The sequence below is a fragment of the Protopterus annectens genome, chromosome 3.part1, assembly GCF_019279795.1.
Source record: "Protopterus annectens isolate FY-2018-M chromosome 3.part1, PAN1.0, whole genome shotgun sequence".
NCBI classification, from domain to species: Eukaryota; Metazoa; Chordata; order Ceratodontiformes; family Protopteridae; genus Protopterus; species Protopterus annectens.
In genome coordinates this window covers 60,216,394-60,241,232 of record NC_056732.1, presented here as the reverse complement: position 1 = coordinate 60,241,232, position 24,839 = coordinate 60,216,394, and the positions used below count along the sequence as shown (strand labels likewise).

The 24,839-nt window shown below is 42.9% G+C and overlaps 1 protein-coding gene across 1 annotated transcript in view; it reads right to left on the bottom strand.

Moving 5' to 3' along the window:
* The window catches only part of LOC122797632 (integrator complex subunit 8-like), a 1,436,218-nt gene that overhangs the window by 645,585 nt on the left and 765,794 nt on the right, over nucleotides 1-24,839 (bottom strand). The window contains exon 12 of the mRNA XM_044066176.1: nucleotides 24,636-24,820. Coding sequence (XP_043922111.1) covers nucleotides 24,636-24,820 — 185 coding nt within the window. The remainder of the gene's footprint in view (nucleotides 1-24,635; nucleotides 24,821-24,839) is intronic.

Genomic DNA, 24,839 nt, shown 5'->3' with positions numbered 1-24,839 from the left:
TCTGTTTGTAGGACAAAGGATTTTGATAAGTTTAATACCCACTGCCCTACTATATCAGTCCTGCTGATGTAATTCTCTTTATAGGTTCACAAGTGTGTAGTAGGTAATGGCCCAGAGCCTTAACAAGCTTAGCACATAGAAGGGCCCTGCCATTGTGCCACCCGATGTTACGTCCCAGTGCCTGTATCAAGTATAGCCACTGCAGTGATCCTTGGGTTGAACTATTACCCATCCACTCATCAAGATTTCCCTGGAACAGGGTCAGCTAGGTGCTCTGCATGACATGCATGGGAAGTGTATTCCAGGGCATGTACAGTCTCTTGGTGATGGACCTGTCCCTCCAGCAAGTTGCGGTGATTGTGGTACTGAGGTAGAGATCTCTACAGTGTGTGGTGTGGATGGATTTATATGTAGCACTTCTAAACCAGCTGGGTCAGACATGGCTTTGTAAGTCAAGCACAGATTGCTAACTAGGTGATAATGACATGGAGAATAGCTTGTGTCTGCTGAGTCTGTCTGTGTAGGATGCGTATTTAATGCCTAGGAACCCCTTTGTGAGGTGCTTCTGTGGCTTCTCCAGGTGTAGCAGGTGTCTAGTGACATACATGGCAAATGGGCCGTAATACTTTGGGAGTGGTCTTATGAGGGAATAGTAGACAGAGATCATTACCTCTGTCTTCCTGGTTGCAAAACCCTTGGTAATGCAATGTGTCATATAGAAGGACTTCCTGACCACACTGACAATGTGGTGCCCTTGATAGAAGGACTTCCTGACCACACTGGCAATGTGGTGCCCTTGGTAATGCAATGTGCCATATAGAAGGACTTCCCGACCACATTGGCAATGTGGTGTCCTTGGTAATGCAATGTGCCATATAGAAGGACTTCCTGACCACATTGACAATGTGGTGCCCTTGGTAATGCAATGTGCCATATAGAAGGACTTCCTGACTACACTGGTGATGTGGTGCCCTTGGTAATGCAATGTGCCATACAGAAGGACTTCCTGACCAAATAGGCAATGTAGTGCTTGAAGGAGAAGTTGCTGCCAACCTGTGTCCCCAGATCCCTTATAATGCCTACAGTGTTCATTGGGCTCCCACTGATGTGGAACTTACTGGGAAATGAGTATTTTACCAAAGGGGATGATGATGCATTTTGTGGTGTTAAGCTTCTGGCTATGGTTTCCACACCACTCATTGGTCTCAGTGAGGCCTTTCTGTAGGATGTCTGGATCACTTGTGGAGTTCATGACAGCTCCCAGCTTGCAGTCCTCTGTGAGTTTGGTCAGCCAGAGTTCCTCAGTGTTAGGCTGGACTCCTGAGAAGTAGATGTTGGACAGGACACTATCCAGTACTGATCCCTGTGGGACCCCACTCATGACTGCTTGCCAGTCTGACTTGGAGTTTGCCACTGTCACACTGTGTGTTCTGTGAACCAATTTGCAAACCACCAACTGATATAGAGGTTAATGCCTAGTTTGTTGGGTTTATCAATAATCCCTGAATGATGAATGGTATCAAAAGCCTTGGCCAGATTGAGGTAGGCTGTATACAACAGTGCCTTACTGTCATACACAGCCCTGGTGATGCACTCAAAGATGTCAACCAGGTTGAGCAGGTATGATCTGCCATTCACAAAGCCAAACTGCGTGGGGTCCAGTGTTAGGAGATCACCCGTATCTTGATCAATCAGGTCCCTAATTATGCACTCATACCCATACACAGTAGACTTGTCTAAGGGCCCAATAATCTCCAGGGTCTGTAGATGCTACCCCTTTATGGAGAGGGATGACTGTAGCAGTGTGCCAGTTTGGAAGGACAAAGTCTGAGGTGAGGCTGTGACTGACCAGGGCGCACAGATGTGGTGCCAGGTCTCCTTGTATATAATGTAGAACACAGCCAAGGATATGTTGGGGTCCCATGGAAGCTGTATCCTTGCCTGTGGACAATGCAGGTCTAACCTTGCCTGCAGTAATGCTTGGTGCCTGGCATTCATCTGCCATTGTGATTGTTCCCTGGGGGGGAGAGAGGAGTAAAGCTGGCATTGGCTGTGCTGGCAAGACTGTGGCCAATATCTGTTGTGTCAGGATAGGGATCAGCACTGTGCAGTAACACACACCACTTGTGGTTATTGCTGTGGAGGCTGTTGCTATAACTATCAAAGGCTTTTGTGACTGTCAGTGTCTGCTGCAAATCTGCCTTTATAGCTGCCTGTAGGTGATTCCATGAGGGATCCCAAGTTATATTTGAGGCTAATAAGGGTGTTCACCAGACTTGGGAAACCACCATTTTCTGCAGCAGTGTCCTCCTCCTGTTGTACATTTAGTAATGGCAGGGGACCATCACAATAACTTCCAGTGTTTGGAGGAGAGTGCCTGTGTTCTGTTGGCTATGGCTAGTACCAAGCATCCATGTACATGTTTGTGCAGTGCATATGTCTATGATGCGACAGTCATGCAGCTATTTCCCATGGGAATGGGTGCAGTGAAGTCATCCACCCCTGTTTTTATGACTGCAATGTCAGCAGTGGAGAGGTTTTGCAAGGTGCTTACCTCTGTGGGGGTTGCCGGGGAGATGTTGAGCTCTATGTTGATTACATCATGCTTGTATTTGACCAGGTAGGGACTGACAACTGTAGTCGAGCAACAGTCCCATATGTAAGTAATCAATACAGGTCAAGGTTGTTGCATCCTCTACTGGAGGTCAGTATGAGGTGGTCCAGGCCATTGGAACTGATGAATTCCATGAAGCGTTGGGCCAGTGTATTGGTGCTTGACTACTTTCCCCAGGTGATGGAGGGGTAGTTGAAGTCTCCTACTATGTTGGTCTTGGGCTGGACCTTCATAGATGCCATGGTGTTGAAAAATGTGCATTGGCAAGACACTTACCCTGTACCTGGAAACCCTGGGCCGACAGATTTAAGACATCTCTGGCAAGGCATTGAGGTCTATCAAGCATATTATCCAAAGCAGAGAGACACTGGATCCTCTGAGAATGACACACAACATGTAAGCCAATGCTGCAGTCAATTATCTGTTAATAGTACTGCAGCATCATTCTGGGTGACCGCAGTATACTGCTCAGGGCCACCGTCACACCTGCTTGGACCACATAATCCGAGTGTTCAACCATGTCTCTTGTCATGTAGCCCAGGGAGGTATGTCTCAGGTCATTCACACCCACATGGATGATGACAGAGTGATACTTTTAGCTGTTGTGGAGTGGCCTGACTGGGTGTGTCATGTGTTGGATGCTGGCACGTGATAGACCATTGGCTGTTACCTCCTCCATAATCAACATAGTGAGTGGGATATCTGTGTGCCGCAGTACTGAGTCACCCATGATCACTGTATTGTGCAAGGTGGTCACAGCCTTAGAAGCTTAGGTTGAGGGGCACACTGTGTAGGAGACATATGTGTCCTTTGGCATGTGCTATGTCGTGGTGCCTGAGTGGGTGTCTGTCTTGCTGGTCTGTGCTGTTTGTGTAAATGTCCATTGAGTGTCTCTGTGAAGGTGGGTGTGTGGACTTTCAGTGTATGTCAGGGCTGTCATAATGGGTGTTGTAGCGAGTTATGTAGTCCACATGGTGTGGTGCAGGTGTTGATCTCATCCTCTTTACCAGCTATTCCAGTCTTTGCTGGAGAGTGCATATTTCCACATTTGATGATATAGGAATACCTCTCACTGGTCTGAGTATTTGGAGTTTAGAGGAGAGGGCTGTCTGTGTACATGAGGCAGTTGCAACAATGCCTCAGACTGGACCAGTGCACCACGTTAATGGGTGAAAGCACAAAAAACCGCACTTCAATCATGCCAGGAGGGGTGGTCATAAGTAGTAAGTACTGGGGCTAATTCCATGATGAATGAGTACTGCTGATACTCCCAGGTATGATACACTTATTGAAACAATAACCTGTTGAAATGTAAAACTATAATGCTATCTGAAGTGCAAGACAGAAAGAACTAGCAAGATGTACGGTAGAAACTGAAGGCAGACTGCCTGCCACCTGTAATACTTTAGCTCAGCTATGCAGTTCTCAGCACATTTGGCCAGTTGTAAGTCCAGTACGCTTTGTAGCTTGTGCAGTAACTGCGTAACACTATAGTAGACATAACTAGATAGGCAAGAGTATTCATCCCCAATACTGGCAACTGTGCGTGTGTGTGTGACAGAGAGAATCATGTATTGTGTGGGTTATACCATTTCTAACTTGTGTACCACCCTTTACACTTCCCCTCACTCCAATTTAGAAGTCCTGTTGATGTCATTCACCTTAGAAGTATCTCTGGAGTAGGTGAAATTGTATAAGCTCTGTGGTGCGTCTGATAACTGCAGAATTCTATAGTAGAAATAACTAGTTGGCAGGAGTTCTCATCCCAATACTGGCAAGTGTGTGTGTGTGTGTGTGTGTGTGTGTGTGTGTGTGTGTGTGTGTGTATGTGTATCATAGTTTGTGTGGCTGATACCATTTTGATGTGTGTACCATACATGGCGGGTGACGCACTCCTAATGCCATTACTTTATATAGTGTGGTAATGGGATCTACCGCACATGCAGCATGTCAAACCACTGTACAGGCCATACCAGTCCTCTGTACAGATGTATCTGGAACATCCAGATGTTTGGAACCTATTAGTGCTCTGTCTGCCTTAACAATGCCCATGTATGTGATACAGTTGCGAAATAGGCCACAGTGAGTTTACTGACACATATGGCAGCATCAGGTATCATACCTGACTGAAACAGCATACTGATACAAAGTCTGCTACCCTCACACTTGTCCAGGCTTGTAGGTGCAATACAGGAGTCCAGATGCTTGGCTTTACAAGTGAACTGTTCATGTCATGGGTCTCATTAAAGGTTGGGAATGGTGTGGACTGACATATTGCAGTCTCAATCAGTATATATCAGAAACAAATGGCATCTTAACAGGTGTATATATTTTATATCCACTGTATAGCAGTAATGTTTCACACGTGTCCCTACCTTAGTCAGTTTGCCCAACACATTTTGTTGGTGTCTGTCCAGACGTCTTGCACTGACAGGTTGTGAGGAATGCTACAGGAGTGTTACTATCTCTTCAGATAGGCCCCTGTGGTGACCACTGTGATGCAATACAATTAACCCCAGCACAAGTGAACATGCACAAAAAGCAATATGGCTATTAGTCATACTTGTGTGCATGGTAACGTGCATGCCCTCCATATGCCTGGGGTATTGCCAAAGCACAACTGAACAGATCCATACCCACCACCTTCAGGCTACTGTCCCATATGCAGACCAGACTGACCTATGTGGTTGTGGGACAGAGGTATTGTCAGCAGACTCACATGTGTCCTTGTAAAAGGATGGATGCACCACGTCTGCACATGTACTGTACAAAACACAATACTACACATTTAGCTGTCCTTCACCATAGATTTGCACTTCTGTGCATTAGAAATCCCCATCCACAACTACAATTTGACCTGGCACATGCATTTAGATACTGTACAGATACAAGTATGTCTCATACAGTAGTCTACTAATCCCCATTGTGACCTTACCTGCATGCCCCTTGACCATTGTGTGCGCCACCCACCTCCAGCAAGTGGGGCTTTGTACCCTGCTGTTGTTCTGTGATGGGTGGCCCAAGCTTGGCAAGGAGCTCCTCATTTGGTGTCAGTGGGGGCTGCATGGCTTGGCTCCCACCTGTGGTTGTGAGGTCCCTGGCCATGGAAGCAGCCCTTTGCTAGGCATGGTGTATGAGGTTGGTGGCATCATGCCGCACCTGCTCATATGTATGTGTGTGCAGGCCCATCTAATTTACCTTGTGGACAGGGTCATCCCACAGGGTGGTCCTCTCCAACAGATGTTTCCATCTTCGGCCCAACAGTACTGTGTGTTATGGCTTCCATTATCAGACTGCATTCCGCTGGTGAAAAGGTCTCCCACCAGTGATGTGACATTGCACCTGGTAGACACTAACAGGGAAACACATCTCAGGACCCCATACATTTGGCAACAGTATGTCCAGTACCTGCACATGTACCTTGAATACTAGTAGCCAACATTCACAACCATACCAGTAGCCACCACTCACAACCACAGCACAGTATCAGCTTGCATTGCACTCCTGGTCCTGATAAGTCATACTGCCAGCAGTGAGGGCAAGTTGTTAGCATAATCCGTCATTCCTCATTCAGGTCTGTGTAAATGGATGACATTAGCCATCTTCCATGCGGATAGTGTGTGGATGGTGCTGTGGCATGGTGTAACTACAGTGTGTAATGCAGCTGGGAGCACATGCCCGAGTTCATCTAGGATGCGGGCAGGAATGTTATCATGTCCCATGGATATTTACATTTGTTGCCTTTCAGCAGGCAATATGTACCTGCTCACTGGTGATGAGGGGAGGGGTGTGGGGGCAGTACATATCCACCTATGGTGATGCTGAGCCAGGGGGATGTTTGCCCTAACCCTATCTGCATCAGGTTGCCTGTAGCTATGTTGTGTGTGTATGTGATCTGATTGGCCACCATTACAGGTTGGGTTGGTATGTTGCCTCTGAGATTGCAGACATATGGGAAAATGGCCTTGTGATTGTCCCTGGTGGATGTCTCCAATTTGTACTCATAGTTCGCCTTTCAGTAATCCACCTGTGACCTTATATGCTTGTTCAGACAATGGCTGACTTGATGCCAGGTTGGTTCCTGCCCCAACTTTGCCCTGTACAACCACTATAGGGACCAAGTCTGTGGTTTGTGTAATGTTGCTGTCCAGCAAAGGGGATTACTCTATGTTGGTGGAGGCAGGTATGACAAGAAAGGTATTGCTGAGTCCATACAGCCATGTTATGTGTTCAATCAGTTGTTTGTAGTGGGCATGTCCACAAAGTCATAACACAGCTGGACACCTCTCCAAATTAGTTATGATAATCATAATTACTGTACTAACCATGGCTGTGTCAGGGCAATGCAACAACCAGTAGCTGTAGAAATATCACTCTTTTGGGTGCGCAGTAAGATTACACACGTGTACAACATGTACAGCTGTTTTATATGATATTTTGCATCCCATGTCTGTTTTCATGAGGTTGACACACACACCTACTCATACTGACATGTGCATAGCTAATACCTCACATACATGTCTGTTCTATGTCAGTATGGCACACTAAATTCGCAATCTTGCTGCGCAGTCATTCCTCTCAACCTGTTACAGCAGGACATATGTAGGATGCCATGCATACATGGGTGCAATGGGACAAAATCAGTGACAGTGTTTCAATACTGCTGTAACATACTGGAGTCATTCGATAGTACAGTAGCCTTTGCACTGACAGGCACCCCATGGTGAATGTCCAACAGTCATATGGCAGGAAGAGAGGGGAAAGGCTAGGAGGGTGGTATTGAGGGCAAGATCTATTATTGTTGGCAGCATGTGGGGTATAGGGACCAGGCTAGCTGATATGATAGCCAGGGGATGGTTGATATAGTGCGTGTGCAAGAGGCCACATGGAAGGGGATCATGGCTGGGTGTATGGTAGGCAGGTCACAATTGTGCTCTCAAGGTATGGACTGGAGGTGGAAGGGGGTAGGGCTTCTGATGAAAGAACAGTATGCCAAGAGCGTTTTTGGAGGATGACATAAGTGTCTGATAGAGTGATGTTTCTGAAGCTGTAAGCTGAAGGTGTAATGATGACAGTTGTTGGTGCATATGCTATACAAGTTGGTCGTGCAATGGATGAGAAAGTGAAATGCAACATCAGCTGGATGACATGATGATGACTGTACCCAAGGGTGACAGACTGGTAATTGTAATAGATTTCAATGGGCATGTTGGTGAAGAGGACAGAAGGGATGGGGAATTGATGGGTATGTATGGTGTGAAAAGGAGTGGAGATGATGAGGTGGTAGTGGAGTTTTCAAAAAGGATGGACATGGCTGTGGTGAATACACACTATAACATGAGGGAAGGGCATAGAGTGACACACAAGAGTGGAGTAAGATGCACACAGGTGGAATATATCCAACGTAGGAGGGCCAGTTTGAAGGAGATTGGAGACTTTAAGGTGGTGACAGGGGAAAGTGTATTTAGGCAGCAGGGAATGTTGGTATGTGAGATGATGTTGGTGATCGAGATGAGGAGGAGTGTGGGAGCAGCACCAAGGATCAAATGGTGTGAACTGGAAAAGTGTGCTTGTGAGGTGGTGTTCAGGGAAGAGTTGAGACAGGCACTGGGTGGCAGTGACAGTCTAACAAATATCTGGTTAAGTACAGCAGAGCTGGTAAGGGAGACGGCTAGATGGGTGCTTGTGGTGACATGTGGATGGTGGAAGCAGTACAAGGACACCTGTTGGTGGACTGAGAAAGTACTAGACAGTATACAGAGACAGAGGTTGGGGAAGAAGAAGTGGGATTGTCAGAGAGATGAGGAAAGTAGGCAGGAGTATGAGGAGATGATGTGCATGGCAAAGAGAGAGGTGGAAAAGACTGAGGATGGACATATGAAGAGTTCAATGTCAGGCTGGACACTAAGGAGGGGATGACAGAAATTGTACCAACTGGCTGGACAGATGCACTGAGCTAGGTAAGATGTGCAGCAGAAAAAGGTGATAAAAGATAATAAGGTAAATGTACTCACAAACGAGGAGTGTGTGTTGCGGGCATGGACAGTGTACTTTGAGAGGCTGATGAATGAAGAGAATGAGACAGAGAAGGCTGGATGATGTGGGTATGGGGAATCAAGGAGTGCAATGGCTTAACAAGAAGGATGAATACTGGCAAGCCTGTTGGTCCACATTACACACTTGCGAAAGCATGGAATTGTTTAGGGGAAATGGCAGTGGTGTGTTAGCCAGACTGTTTACTGATATCTTGGGAAGTGTGAGGTTGCATGAGGAGTGGAGAGAAAGTGCTTTGGTAAGGTGCTAAGAATGAGGCTATGTGCAGAGCTGTGATAAAGTACAGTTGTGTACACTTACCATAAATGTAGATGTTCGAGTTTATTTACTGCTGCAGTCATCACATTAGGGTTATCTGCCTGCAGGTAGCCCTCAGCCAGACTGAATACCAGCGTCTTCGGATTTCTGCGTCGGATGCTGTCTCTTCTTCCATGAAGTCAGGTTGTCAGGGGTATAAAGCATGCAGTCGATACCATTACATCAGTTTTTCTTGCCCCAGGTGTTAGGTGCCCCCACAATAGGAATCAGTTATATAGTATGGTACAACCCCATCAAAAAGCAAATACACCAGAAAAAATAAATATACCAAACAAGACGGAAAGGTAGAACTAAGAGAAGTCAGGGGCTGGAGGGAGGGTGACAAGGACTGCAACAGTAAATACACTCGAACATCTACATTTATGGTAAGTGTACACAACTGTACTATGTTCTTCGTGTTTCACTGTTGCAGTCATCACATTTGGGTCAAGTTCCAAAGCTAAGGAAGGGAGGAGGAAGTTAAAGAGCATTAGGGCCAGCTATTAAGCCCTGCAAGACTGCAGTGGCATATCCAGCTCTGGATTTAGAAAAGATAGGCATGTGGTAATGCTTGGTGAAGGTATGTACAGAGCTCCAGGTAGCAGCTTCTAGGATGTCCCTGGTAGGGACTCCTCTGAGAAAAGCCGCAGAGGTAGATGTAGCCCTGGTGGAATGTGATCTTATCCCCTGTGGGATATGTTTTCCATGGTGCTTGTAGCAGAAATTAATGCAATGAGCTATCCATTTGGAAATGGTTTGCTTTCAAATGGCCTTCCCCTCTGCCCCTGCAGCAAAGCCAACTAGCAGCTGTTCAGATTTTCTGAGAGGCTTAGTCCTGTCCAAGTAAAATCCAAGTTGTCTGTGCTCTTCCAGAGAGTGCAGTATTCGTTCACCTTTGTTTTGTGGCTTAGGGAAAAAAGTAGGCAAATGAATGGACTGATTTAGGGCCACACTAGACATCACCTTGGACATAAAGGAAGGATTAGTCCTGAGGAAAACCGTGTCCGTATGGAAGATAATGAAGGGTTCCACTGCCATGAGGGCCTGTAATTCAGACACTTCTTGCTGAAGTGATGGCTAGAAGGAAGGCTGTTTTCCAAGAAAGGTCAACTCTGCTGTTGCAGCTGGCTCAAAGGGGGGGGGGGAGTAAGCTTTTCCAACACAAAGTTAAGGTCCCAGGCTGGAGTGGGAGACCTCCTGGGGGGGGCTTAAAATGTTGGCCCCTCTAAGGAATTATTTTAGCAAGGGGAGAGAGAAGTGGGGTGGCACAGTATTATAATGTGCTGAAATGGCAGAGGCATGAATTTTAATTGACGAGAAGGATAGGCTCTTATGGAGCATTTCTGATAAGTACTGTAGAATATGAGGTAAGTTGGGCACTGTTGTGCCCCTCCCCTGAGCCTGGCTCAAGGAACAGTATCTTTTCCACTTTTCAGCATAGGATTTTCTAGTACTAGGCCTCCTTGCCTCCAGAATGACATCCAGCATCTGCTTACTGAGAGATGCTAAAGGAGAGCTCAAGGAATGAGACAGGCTGCAAGGATCAGGGTTTGAAGCTGAGGGTGCAGAATCTGGCCCGCCTGCTGGCCAGTCTGGTGCAATCTGTAATGTCCTTGGCTTTCCCTGTATGATTAGTAGAACCTTTGAGAGGAGAGGCAGAGGGGGAAAGGCATAAACCAAGAGGCTTTCCCAGGTAAAGGACAGGGCATCCACTTTCCAAGCTTGACTGTGGGGAGTTCTTGTGCAGAATTTGTTCAACTGGTAGTTCTGAGGGGAGGCAAACCGGTCTACCTCTGGAGTCCCCTATTTGTTCCTCAAGAGGTTGAACATTTTGGGTTCTAGTTTCCATTCTTGTGGGTACATGAGATTTCTGCTTAAGTCGTTTGCCAGTGAATTTAGTTTGCCTGGCGGGAATTGAGCTTGTAGGTGTACTTGGTAGCTCAAGACTGCGTTCCACAGAGCCATGGCTAGTCTGCAGAGAGGGTACGAGTGGGTTCCCTCCTGCTTGTTTATGTACCACATAATTGGTGTTGTCTCTCTTTACCAACAGTTGTCCTGGAAGAATACAGTCTCTGAAGGCTGTCAGAGCATTCTGTACAGCTAACATTTCTTTTGGTTGATATGCAGGTGCATCTGTTTCGATTCCATTTGCCCTGAATGCACTGCCCTGCCATGTGAGCCCCCCATGCATAGTCTGATGCATCTGTTGTTAGGGTTTGGGCGGCAGGGGGTAGAGTCAAAGGGAGTCCCTTGTTGTGGTAGCAGGCCTCTGCCCACCAAAGGAACTCTGCCTTCATATAAGGAAGGATAGAAATCATTGTTTCCAGGTCCTGAGAATGTTGGCACCATAGGTTTTTTAGATACCATTGGAGTTTCCTCATATGCAGTCTTGCATATGGAATTAGTAGAATCCAAGAGGCCATGAACCCCAGTGCTTGCAGCATTTTCCTTGCAGAAAGCTGGGGTTTTGTGGCCAATAGTTTGAAGTAGGTTGTCAAATAAACTTGTTTCTCTGGAGTGAGGAATACCATCTGGGAAGTTGTATTCAAGCTTGCTCCCAGGAATACAATATGTTGGCAGGGTACTAGGTGAGATTTCTTTTCGTTGATGGTGTACCCCAGTGAGGTCAGAAGTTTCCTTATGAATGCCAGGTGTTGGAATAGCAAGTCATGGCTTTCTGCCTGAATCAGACAATCCAAGTATGGGTAAATTTGAGTATTTCTCTGCCTGCAAAATGCAATGGCTGGAGCTAGTCACTTTATGAATACCCTGGGCAAAGTAGATAAGCCAAAGGGAAGTGCACAGAACGGATGGAGCCTGGAGCCTGCCCTGAAGAGTAGGTATTTCCTGCAAGATTCCCTTATTGAAATGTGCAGGTAAGCTTCCTCTAAGTCTAGGGTTGCCAGCCAGGCATCATTGGTTAACATAGGAAGAAACTGTTGAAGAGTTAGCATTTTGAATTTTGGAACTACCAGAAAGGTGTCGAGAATAGAGAGGTCCAGGATATGATGCCAGGAAGTGTCTTTTCTGGGTACCAGAAAAAGTCGTGAATAAAAACCTTGTCCCCTTTGTTCTGCTGGGACAGGTTGAATAGCCCTCATACTGAGAAGAGAGAAAAACCTGCTGTTGGGCCTCTGCCCAGTGATGGGGTAGGTCTGGCCAACCATTTGGGGTTGGTGGTGTGTGGAAGTGGAATCTGTATCCTTGGGAGAATATGTTCAAAACCCATTTGTCCCGGGTAATGACTTCCCAATTTTTTTCATGCAGGGTGAGCTTTCCTCCTAAGGGAGCAGGTAGTTGAGCAGGGCTTGGAAGGGTTAAAGTTGAGTCATTGTGCCATTTTTCCGTAGGGGGGTGGCTTACTACTCCCTGCTTTGGAAGTGTGAGTCCCCCACTGCTTAGGTCTGTGCGCAGCCTGAGACTGTAGTCTAGGTGGTCTGCTGTTCCTGGGTTTGGACTGAGAAAGCCTGGAAGGGACTGGAAAGGACCAGTTCTTTGAAGGCCAATACCTACTGAATCTGGGAGGCTGTATTTGTAGGAAATCTTTAACAGTTTGCATAGATTTAGTTTTTTCCTCTATCCTTTTGAGGACTTCTGCTTTGTTGCCAAAAAGGCGGTCTTGGTTTAAGGGAGCATCCAGTAATTTAGCTTTAACATGATCTGGAAAGTTTTGTTCCTTAAGCCAAGCATGCCTTATAAGTACAGACTTAGTGACAGCAGCCCAGCAAGATGCTTCTAAAGCGTCAAAACCACATTGCAAAGTATGTTTACCAACTTGTTCTGCGGAATGCATTAAATCTTTCAATTCTTTTGTGTTCAGCACAGTCAGGAATCAACATCATTTTCTGTTTAAGTAGTCCCATAATATGCTGCTGATACTTTAACATATGAAACCGGCAATTTAAAGCCCTAATGGCGAAAGTAGCAGAAGTGTATACCTTCTTACCCCATCTGTCTAAGGCACTAGAATCTCTATCAGAAGTGGTAGGATTTTTGGCAGCAGTAGCCTTAATGCCTTTTGGTCCCTGGGAAATTGTCTCTGGATCCGCAGAAGGATTCTTGAAGGGGAACTTGAGAAAGTCAGGTACTCTGTGGTACTGGTCAGGTTTTCTAGGCGCTGGTGGTAAAGTGTCTGGGGTAAGGCTAGATTCCAAGAAAGCATCATCTACAATGTCAAGAACAGGAGGGACAGCTAAAGGCCTGCGTTGAGGCAGGAGTAAGAATTCCCCAAGTCTCTTTTTGGACTCAGAGTAATCCTGAATTTCCCAGTGGAAATCCTCCCTAAGAGTATGCAAGGTTTCACCGAAAGAAAGATCTTCTGGAGGGGAAGCAGAGGGAATGGAATCCTCTGCATCATAGGTTCATAGGTAGGTACTAGGCTATCGGCCCAAGGGCCTACGTAAGCCTAGCCAACAAGGTTCCCTGGCTTACGCCACCCAAGAAAGTTATTTTCCTGTGCCACTGTCGAGCAGAGACACAGAAGTGATCCCGGGGTGTATTTCCTATTTCCCATCCACTCCTCAAGATTTTTCTTGAAGAGTGCTAAAGAAGAACTTTGCTTGACATAGATGGGTAGCCTGTTCCAGAGTATGGGAAGTCTCTGGACAGGAAGGTCCTCAGAATCCTCATAAGTAGATAAGGGCAAATCCAGATAATCAGAAGGAGCAGAAAAAAAATCAGATTCCTGATCAGAAGAATCAGAAAGAAACTCAATTCTAGGTCTCTTAGTGGGGGAAGGCTGGCTTCCCCTAATCAAGGCAATGAGGTCCTTCAGCCATTCTAAGCATTTGTTTTTTTAGGTATATGGGCCTGGGCCTGCGGTTTGGTCGTCGGTTTTCTAGGCATGGTGTGAGTTTTAACTCCTGGATGAAAACAATGGCGTCAGTTTAATATGAATGTCTGTAGGCCTGAATACACCCTCAGAAAACGGTGCCTGCACAGCGGCTACAGACCCATCCAAGGTAGAGACATCTGCAATTACTGGTGCCAGGAATTTTGTGAAGACCCTGGGTGCAGTAGATAAGCCAAAGGGCAGTGCAGAGAATTGGTAGTGCATTGAGCCAGCTATGAATCTGAGGTATCTTCTGCAAGATTGTCTGATTGGGACATGCAGGTATGCCTCTTTTAGGTCCAAAGTTACAAGCCAAGCCTTCTTGCCCAGCATGGGCAGAAGCTGCTGCAGAGTCAACATTTTGAATTTTGGGACGTCCAGAAATGTGTTTAGAATAGACAGGCCCAGTATTTGTCTCCAGGCTTTGTCCTTTCTGGATACCAAGAAAAGTCTCAAGTAAAATCCTTGTCCCTGCTCTTGCTGTGGTACTCGCTGAATGGCCCTCATGTCCATGAGGGATGAAATGTTTTTGTGCCTCTGCCCATTGATTGTGTGGCAGGTCTGGCATACCTTTTTCACTTGGCAGGGTGTGAAAGTGGAACCTGTAGCCCTGAGACACCATATTCAAGACCCATTTGTCCTGGGTGATCATGTGCCAATTTTGTGAAAAAAGTGCTAGTTTTCCCCCTAAGGGGGCTGCCAAAAGATAAGTGCTTGGTGCTGGCAGAGGAAAGTCACTGGGACTGTTTCCTGTCTTCTCCGCTTTTGGAGGTAGAAGCACCCCATTGTTTAGGCCTATATGAGCCTTGGGGCTGGGATTTGCCTCTGGGGCACCTGTATCTGCCTCTTTGTGGCCTGTCTGACACTGGAAAGGACCAATTCTTTGTAGGCCAGTTCCTGCTAAATCTGGGTGGCTACACCTGTAAGAAATCCTTAACTGTCTGCATAGATTTTGCTTTGTCCTCCATTTTCTTCAACACCTCTTCTGCTTTAATACCAAACAAAGTATCATGCTGTAATGGAGCATCTAATAATTTTGCTTTAACATGATCAGGCAGATTCTGTTCCTTTAACCAAGCATGCCTCCTAATGACAGAACCCGTAACAGCAGCCCTGCAAGAGGCCACCAGAGAATCAAAACCACATTGCAAAGTATGCCTTCCCACTTGTTCAGTTTCATGCAATAAATCCTGCATTTCCTTGTTTTCTGCACATTCAGAATTTGTTAATATTTTCTGTTTAAGCAGTGACATTAAGTATTGCTGATATTTAAGCATATGAAATTGACAATTTAAAGCCCTCACAGCCAATTTATTAAGTTTGTACCGTACAGTTAAACAGTACACACAAAACATAATTAGTGATAAAGTACAGGTGTAGGAAGTTGTGCATAGCTGCGCAATACGCAGCGTACCTAGTATGCTATTCTAGAAACAAAAGCTATGCTACATTACCCGGAGTCAGCCCATAGCTGTTTGCATAGCTCAATCCCTACAGTTATTTAATGCCCCTGTGCTGTGATTGCCAAATATGCATATTAATACAAATTACTTAATTTACTGAAACAGACCCATGTCAACCTACTTAATCTATCTTATGGCAGATAACTATCTCAAACTTTAGAGCTCTGAATTAAATTAAAGTTGAAAACTCACTGAATTAAATTAAATTCTGCAACACTCTTGACAAATAAGGAAGGTCAGCCTATTTGCAACCCCTCTGTTGCCAGCCTTATAGCACCTGATATCTGCAGGCAGTGTAGTAACTTCCTTATACAATAAAGTCTCGGTTAACCGGCACCCATGGGGATTGGTAGATGCCGGATAACTAATTTCTTGTTGCTTGAAAGTTACTATTAAAAAAAGGCCTGACTAATACTGTACCCTATACTTTTTGTTTGGTTTGACTTGTTCTTAGGTTGAAGAGAGAGGGAATGTATTCCTATCTTCATTTTTAAAACTCTAAAATTCTAAAAATGTAAGGTATGTTTCTGCAGGGGGGAAACCAAAAAGTGCAACACATGAAAATTGTACTGTATTTCTTCAATTTTTTTTTTCTGGTTGCTTGAGTTCCGGTTAACTTAGAGTTTACTCTACTCACTTAGAATGAACTCTAATTCAACACAGGTAACTGTCTCTGAGAGATGCAAATATATAACACAAATGGAGGCCTCACCCTCTCAAAAACACAGACTGTGATCTGTGAGTGTCACACAAATACATTACACTCTACCCCGATATGTTCTGCAGTGTTGTATGATGAAGTGGTAAAAAACCCTTACCAAAACTTCCCAAACCCATGAGGATTAGTTCTCAACAAAAATGAAACACTGCATCACATAAAAGCACACTTAACAGTCACAGACAACCAAACAGCCTCAAATCTAGTAACCCTAGAACTCCAGACAAAAATGTCTTAGTGATTGTTGACTCATTGATTGTACACAATCTCTACTCACTAGGCTGGACAAAGACAGGATGACAGTGAGTTGTCCTTCACGTACCAGGATGACTGATATCTCAAGTGCGCTTGGGACCCTTTCACATGGTGGCTACACACATGAGGGTAAACGACTTTGGGCACAGAACCCTGAGGAATATACAGAGAGACATGCTAAAGCTCATCATGCATGTCACAAATGCAAGCAGGACTTTGGCCCTGAGCAGATTCCTTCTTTCTCCAAGAATGTTCTCTAGGTAAAAAAAAAAAAAAGGATAATTGGCTTCAACAATTGGCTGAATACTTTGTGTCATTCTAGGAGGATCCAATACTTGTCAGCTTGGAATGAGATGACTGACAGACCTATTTGCTTTGCACAGGATGGTTGGTCTTCACCTCTCGATCAAATCTTCCATGTACAGGCTAAAGTTCTTGCTGCCTCCATAGTGCCTTTCTAGGCAGAGTTCATCTAATGAGCATTCTAAATATAGCCAACGTATCAAAACCTAAACAGCATCAAATTAAGGTGGTCTACAAGTCTTAACAAGCTGCCTGACCTCGAGGCTCTCCTACATTTGGAATGTACCCATGCCTGTGTAATCCTGAAACCTGGTCATTTCATTTTGTGGTCTTGGTTCATAAGCTAGTAACCTCTTCCCTCAAAATCTCTAAACTCACTGAAACCAATATATTGGAGTTCAAGGGTGGATTTCAAGTGTAAAAATGTCATCAAATTGTACAACAAATTTTAACACATTTTAACTCAAATCACATAACTGGCACATTAGTATCATCCATAAATTACTTAGGAATAACCTTATGTGATAAGATAAATACAACCACAACCACAAATTATACAAATACATTATCTACTACAAACTCACTAATAAAAAAATGGAACAAATTGTTTTTAAATTTTGAAGACAGACTACAATTAATAAAGATGACCTTACTCCCAAAGATAAATTATATTGTCCAAGCCATTCCTATGTCTCCCAAAAATGATATTAAATGACTAATAAAATCTTATTAAATTTCTTATGGTTTCCAAAAAGAAACAGAACTGCACTTTATCATCACATTAGACCCTGGGAACAGGGGGGAATAAACTTTCCAGGTCTTGATTCCTATATTAAAGCTTCCATTCTCAAATTAGACATTAATTGGTTAGATCCTAATTTATTATCTGCATGGAAATCCCTTCATACAACCATTTTCTTAAATGAAAACAAATTAGCTAGTAATCGTTTAGTAGATAATCAAAATGTCAATCTATGGTACACACTTGGCATTAATTTACAATACAATATTGCAAAACCTGCCAAAGTAAACATAATAAATCATATTTATAGCAATATCAGAACATTTATAAACTCAAACCTAGATGTAAAATTCTGGTGGGATCTATTAATCCCCTTCAGGATTTCTAAAAATTATACCAACAGAATTCACGTCTTCCAAGACTGGAATTCAAAACAATTCATTTGTTGGCAACATTGCATAAAGGACTTAACAGTATTACAGACTCATGAAATAAAAAATATTTATAATATCTCAGACTCTGATTAGATTATTTTACATAGTATTCTTTCTCACGCTCAAGAACTTTGTAGAATAATAAATAACTCTTCATTTAAAACTAAACCTCAGATAATTTTTCATGTTCAAAATCTGATATACAACAATCGGAATTGGCCTAACAATCTCTAATCTTTACAAAATTCTACCCAAACAAAAACTTTGGAAACATATTGATAAAGGTCAAATTTTAAATTTCTCTCCAGAAGTCAAATCCAATCTATTATTCTCTATGAAATTAACTTTCAATCTCCAAATGTGGAAATTCATTACATGGAAATTCCTACACAGAGTTTTTTATACTCCCAACAAAGTTGCTAAAATACAGTAAATCAATGTGAATTATAGTTCTGATGAAGTCCGATTACATTATGGATGAAAGCGCTTAACCATATTTTTAATTCATTAAATTTATTTGATACTAAAAGAACTCTTTACTATTTATTTATCCCTCCTTATCCCTTACAATCTCATCTCCACTTCCAACCCCCCCTTCATTACTAACCAAAGACCAAAATCACTTCCCCATGAGACCTGATAATACATCAGACTGCTTAACAAACAGTAATAAACATGACCTGGTAAAGCCAGTCTATAAACTATTTAACGTGAGCCAAGCAACAGGCTCTGTCCCACTGGTATGGTGGCCACTGCATGAGGGTGGTCCTAACACACTCCCTGGGAAATCGAAGCTCATAAGCCTGATAAGTCTTATTTGCATGGCCATGGAAAGTACAGTTGTGTAAAATCTTACCATTAAGGTGAGAGACAAAAAAATATAAGAAATGGAAGAGAGGTCGAACTACAACTTTGAAAACTGAAATAAACAAGCTGGACAAACAGATTAAGCATAGTGTTAGACAAGATCAAGAAATTTTATATAAAGATATTGAGCATAATAGGAAACCTTTTTATAGGTACACAAGATGTGGAAGGAGTAAAGATGCACAAATTGATAAACTGTGTGCAGATTCTAAAATTTATTCTCAGACACAACAGATTATAGATATGTTTAAATCTTATGCAAAACTGTTAGATTCCACAAAAGAGATAAGTTGTCCTAGTGACATCCAGGTAACCCAAGTACTGAAATCAAATTAGATTATATTGAAAAAGAACTGTGAAAACTGGATCCAAACAAAGCTCAGGGAGGAGACGGAATAAGTAACAATGACCTGAGAACACTTCTGCAAGAACTTACACTGCCATTATATCTATTGTTCACTAGGTCATATAAATATGGGGAGATTCATTAAGATTGTAGACATGCACTTATTAAACCTGTCTTTAAGGGAAAGGGGAGTAGGACAAACCCAGAACCATATACAGCCTTAAGTCTACTTTCATGTTGTGGAAAAATAATGGAGAAGGTAATACTGGATAAGTTATTGTCAGAACTGGATTGGTTGGGACTTGAAACCATACATCAGCATGCATATGCTGACAATAGATCTATTACCACCTGAAACATGATGTTCTATAACAATATAATAACTATGAATGACAAATTATGCTGTAATGTGATTTATATAGATTTAACTTCAGCATTTGACAGGGTCATACACAAAACACTGATCAATAAATTAGAACAACTAGGTATTGATATACTGTTGATAAGATGGATAGCTGCATGGCTTACAAATAGGACATGGCAAGTATCACACACCAACTGGACAAGTGAAATCCTTGGTTAAAGTCAGGGTGTCCCACAGGGCTCTGTCCTAGGCCCTTACTTGTTTAGATTGTATCTTTCAGACCTTACTTTTTCATCTGAGGTGTTCTACAGTCTATATGCCGACGACCTAAAATTGGGTAAACTGATTAAGTGTGTTACAGATAAGGCATGTCTGCAAAACAATTTGACTAAATTGACCATTTGGGCACAGGAGAATAATATGTTGATAAATACATCAAGAACTACGCATATGAGATTTAGGAGACAAACTGAAAGGTGAATATTTAATACAGCACACACTGATTGAAACTGTAGACTCATTTAAGGACCTGGGTATATGGGTAGATTCAGCTGTTTTTCTAATCACACCAACCAGTTGGCTAATGATACTTATAGAACTATAGGTTGTATAAAAAGATTTATAAAGTCTAGGAAATCAAACATAATGAAGTCATAGTTTGTTAGTTACATTAGACCCAAACTTGAGTATGGAATAACAATATGGACACCCTATACGAAAAGAAGCATGAATAAACTGGAAAGAGTACAGCAGAAATATACCAAGGGCATCCATGGATGTGAAAATCTAAGTTATTATGAAAGACTAAAATATCTAAACTTGTACAGTGTCTCTTACAGATATTTAAGAGGAGATCTTATTCAGATATATAGGCCATTTAGGGGCAACTACCTCTGAGAATGTTTAGGGTTATCAAAAGTACTAGAGAATCATCAGACAACCTATGTAGAAGATTCTATAGGAATGAGAAGTGTACTAACTGTTTCACTGACAGAGTAGCTGATGCTTGGAAAAGACTACCAAATTATATTAAAGCAAGTACTAGTTTAGATATTTTAAGAACAGCCTGGACATTTACTATGGGAACAAGTGTTTTGGTATATTGGCAAGCTAGAAGGCCATTAATGCCCGTTCTTGAAACATTTGTATGTATATATGTATGTATAACAGTAGATGCCCTTCTCTGTTGCAGTATTCTGCATAGAAGGGATCTCCCACCCAGGGCAGCCTGACGCTGGACCAGTATGCAAAAGCCTAAAAAAGATCATCTATGCACTGTAGAAAACATTTATGTTCTCCATACTGAATGAAGGGCATAAAAAGATGCACTGACACAACTATCCAGAACTGAATTGCTCCCGAAGAGAACAGTCTCCATAGGAAAAATGAGTCCATGCACACCCCCATAAGGAAAAAATGCAGAACAAGAGGGGGTTGGAGGGAGGGAGCAAATATTGCAACAGTGAAGAGAAGGACATCTACTGTTATATGGTAAGATTTTATACAGCTGTACTAAGTCCTTCTATATCTCTGCTGTAGTATTCCACATAGAACAGAGAGCAAAAAAGCTCAAGAAACAGAATGGGAGGTGGAAGGCTGAGAGCAGCTCTCAACAAACCCCTCATAAAATGTTTTTTTAGGAAAACCTGCTCTGGCTCTAAAATCCATATCCAATTTATAATGTTTAGTAAAGGAATGAACAGAAGACCAAACAGCAGCTTCAAGGATGGAATTGGTGTCCACCCCAACCCCTTGAAGAAGGCACCAAAGGAGGCAATAGCCCTACTGGAATGAGTTCTAACAGAAGACAACAAAGATTTGCCACACAAAGAATAACAAAAAGAAATGGCTTTAGATATACAGGAAGAGATGGTTTGCTTAGAAACAGCCAAACCTAAAGACCTGGGATGAAAGGAAACAAAAACTTGATCAGACTTACGAACAGTCCTAGTTTTATCCAAATAGTACCGGAGCTGTCTGTGCAAATCCAAGGTATGCAGGACCCTCTCACTAGCAGACTGAGGAGAAGGTAAAAAGGAATGGAGTTGTACGGACTGATTCAAGGATAACTCATTTATACATCGGGCATAAAAAAAAAGGGTTACTAGGAAGGGACACCCTGTCCCTGTAAAAAGACAAAAAAGGAGGGATGGCCATAAGGGCTTGGAGCTCAGAAACCCTCCAAGCAGAAGTAAGAGCCGGCAACAAAACAGTCTTCCAGGTACAATGTTGCAAAGAAGCAGAATCTGCAGGCTCAAAAGGAGCCTGAGTCAATTTTTCCAAAACAAAATGAAGGTCCCAAGGAGGAGGAATAGGTTTTCTTGGAGGTCTAATATACAGAATGCCTTTAAGAAATTGTATGACCTCAAAACGAGAAGTGAGGATGAGGATTCAAGGGCAGACAAGCAGAAAAAGCTGACAAATGGCCCTTGACAGAAGAACAAGCCAAGCCAGACTGGATAAACTCACACAAATAAGAGAGAACCAGATGGACCCCCACTGAAAAAAAGAGTCCAGGTTATGTGCATGGCACCAGATCAAAAATCTTTTCCATTTGGACATATAAGATTTTCTGGTTGAGGGTTTCCTTGCCTTCTGTAAAGCCCTGAGCACGTCCTCAGAAAAGTGGTGCCTGAAAGGGATCAAAACCCTATCACTCACAGTGTCAGTTGCACAGTGGACAAGTGGGGATGGATAACAGATCCCTTGTCCTGTGTGAGGAGATCAAACCAGTGAGGTAACTTGTGATGAATGCTCCTGGCCAGGTGCATTAACAGGGGGAAGCCAGTGCTGTCTCGGCCAAAAGGGAGTCACTGGCAAGATTTTTGGGGAGTCCAGCTGAATCAAATCTTTGCAGGAGTCTTGGAAATAGCAAATTAAATAGAAGACTAAGAAAAGTTTTTTTTTTTTTTTTTTTTTTTTTTTATATAAAACAGGGCACTTATCTGGTGATGCTAAATATTCAGTACAAACAAGGAGTTCAGACCAAATGGTAAAAATGGTGTTTGAACTAGCAGCAAAGAAGTTCTGGATACTTGCGCCCGTACATCCCTTTTATGCCCTATGTTCTGTATGGGGAGCATAAATTTGATGTACAGTGCATACAAGATTTTCTTTTAGGCTTTTACATATAGGCCAAGCGTCGGGTTGCCTTGGTAGGAGATCTCTTCTATGTAGAATACTGCAACAGTGATACAGAAGGACATAATCCAATAACTGACCTGATAAATTTTGACATTCAAAACCTCATCAGGCAAGACCTGCAGCAGTTTGGCTTTCTAAATGGTAGATCCTGTGTAATGAATCTGGTGAACTTTGAAAGGGTAGTACAAGGTGTTGGCAGTATCCACACTGCATATCATCATCTGGCCATAGAATCTGACACCATCCCACATGCTAGCGTAGTTAGTAAACTAAATGCATTACAAACAGATCCCTATGTGCTAAGATACATATCAAACAGGCTAAAAGACAGAACCCACACGGTACAGGTGGCACATGCAGGTTTACAAAACATGAAGAAAACTAGTGGTGTTCCTCAAGGTTCAGTGCCGAAACCCGTTTTATTTGGTATTTACTTTTCCAGTCTCAAAACTAAGAACAAAGACCTGTGGCTAAGTAAGTTTGCAGATGACTGTAAACTGCGAGTCATTATCAAATTTCCCCCTAACAAACCAAATGACAAAAGTACAACATTGATACATTTGGTAGACAACCTCACTCCTAGCAAAGATAATTCCCCACTTTAAAATGAGCATGTAGTTTATCTTGGAATTTGGGTTGATAACTTCCTCTCCTTACCATGTAACAAATGTAGTCAACAAATCCTTCTACTGAGTGCAGTTTGCCAAGGGAAAATCATCCAGTTCTAAAGAGGTCATTTTCCCCTTATATTCAACATTGAACAGGCTGATTACTGAATACAATGTCCCCTTTTGAATGTACCTCACTAGACATGTTAAACAAACACCCCAGAGGTTCTTAACAAAGATGATCATAGGCTTAAAAACTCTAAGTTACTGGAAAAGAATAGATGCACTCTCCCTTTATTCTGAATCACATAAGACTCCTCAGAAGAGTTTTATGCCTTGCTTTGTCCTGGATCTCCTGTATCTTCACATGCCAAACAGTCCGACAAATACCACAACAAGGGAACGGAATCTTCATTAGCAGATTAGTAAAATATGGTGGAGAGAGAGGCTCATTAGTCTGCACCTCCCCCACCTCTAGAATATGCTCCCCCTGCAGATCAAGCAATGTGATACACTATGTTCCTTCAAATGGGAGCTGGATAACTGGATGGGTATTCATAAATTCACTCCAGGCTTGACAGGATTAGTCCGCTTAGAAATGGGAGGCACAGTCAAAGGATGGATAATGGTAAGGTCTAATGGTCGGACTAAAACCGCAAAACGTAGGAAGTCGAAGTTTCAAGGTGTAATGGTTAGACTAAAAACACAAAATGTAGAAAGTCAAAATTTCAAGGTGTAATGTTTAGACTAAAACTGCAAACCACAGAAAGCCGAAGTTTCAAGATGTAATGGACTAAAACTGCAAAACGTAGGAAGCCGAAAGTTTCAAGGTGTAATGGTTAGACTAAAACCGCAAAACACATAAAGCCGAAGTTTCAAGGTGTAATGGTTAGACTAAAACCGCAAAACATAGGAAAATTAAGTTTCAAGGTGTACTGGTTGCAAAACTCAGTTGCTTTGCATTTTCGTATGCTATTGCATATACATAAAAATAAAATCTATCAGTAGTGATGGTAGACATCCAGTAAAAGCACAAATTACGTACGCAGCTACAAATTACAATGCATGGTGGCAGAGATAAGGCAGATTTCACTGGCAAGACTGAAACAGCAGGTTAATGGAACTGGAGTTGAAATATTAATATATGAGATTTACAATATTTACAGAAAGAAAAAGGTGGCATTGTAATGGTTTTGTGAAATAAATATTACTGTCTGAGCAATGAGATAGGGTTTTAATTGGGGGGGGGTTCAGATCTGCAGGGTAATCTGTGAATTAATATCTTCATTAGACCCAAACCTGTATGATTCAATTAATAACAGTACTGGAAGCTAACAGAACACTGTGACCATGGTCAGGAGAAACATGTACAATGTCTAAAGTGTGTGTACGCCCAGAAACAAGCCTGGGAAACGTCTGCATGCTAACATTAGATACAACTTTTACTTATTTTTTAATAATCTGTTTCACACTCTGATATAGTAACACTATTTATAGGCCCCATGCTGCTTCCCAGAAACAATGAAGAATGTTGGACACTACTTAACTATACAAAATGACTCCTGATGACGACAGCATTTTTTTGTCATCATTACCTGTACATGATGCCCAGTGTTGACTCTCTCTGTTTAATTAAACTGACTCTGCCATCATTGCCCCGCTTTTGCTGACTAGACAGGCTGCAGATCTGGACGACAGTTTCCCAAAGGTCTTTAGCTGTCCTCCTGCTCTCCTTAGGTCCTAGCAGTTCTTTGCATGTAGCAGCCAACAGCTGCCCCATCTGAAAGTCAAACAAACAA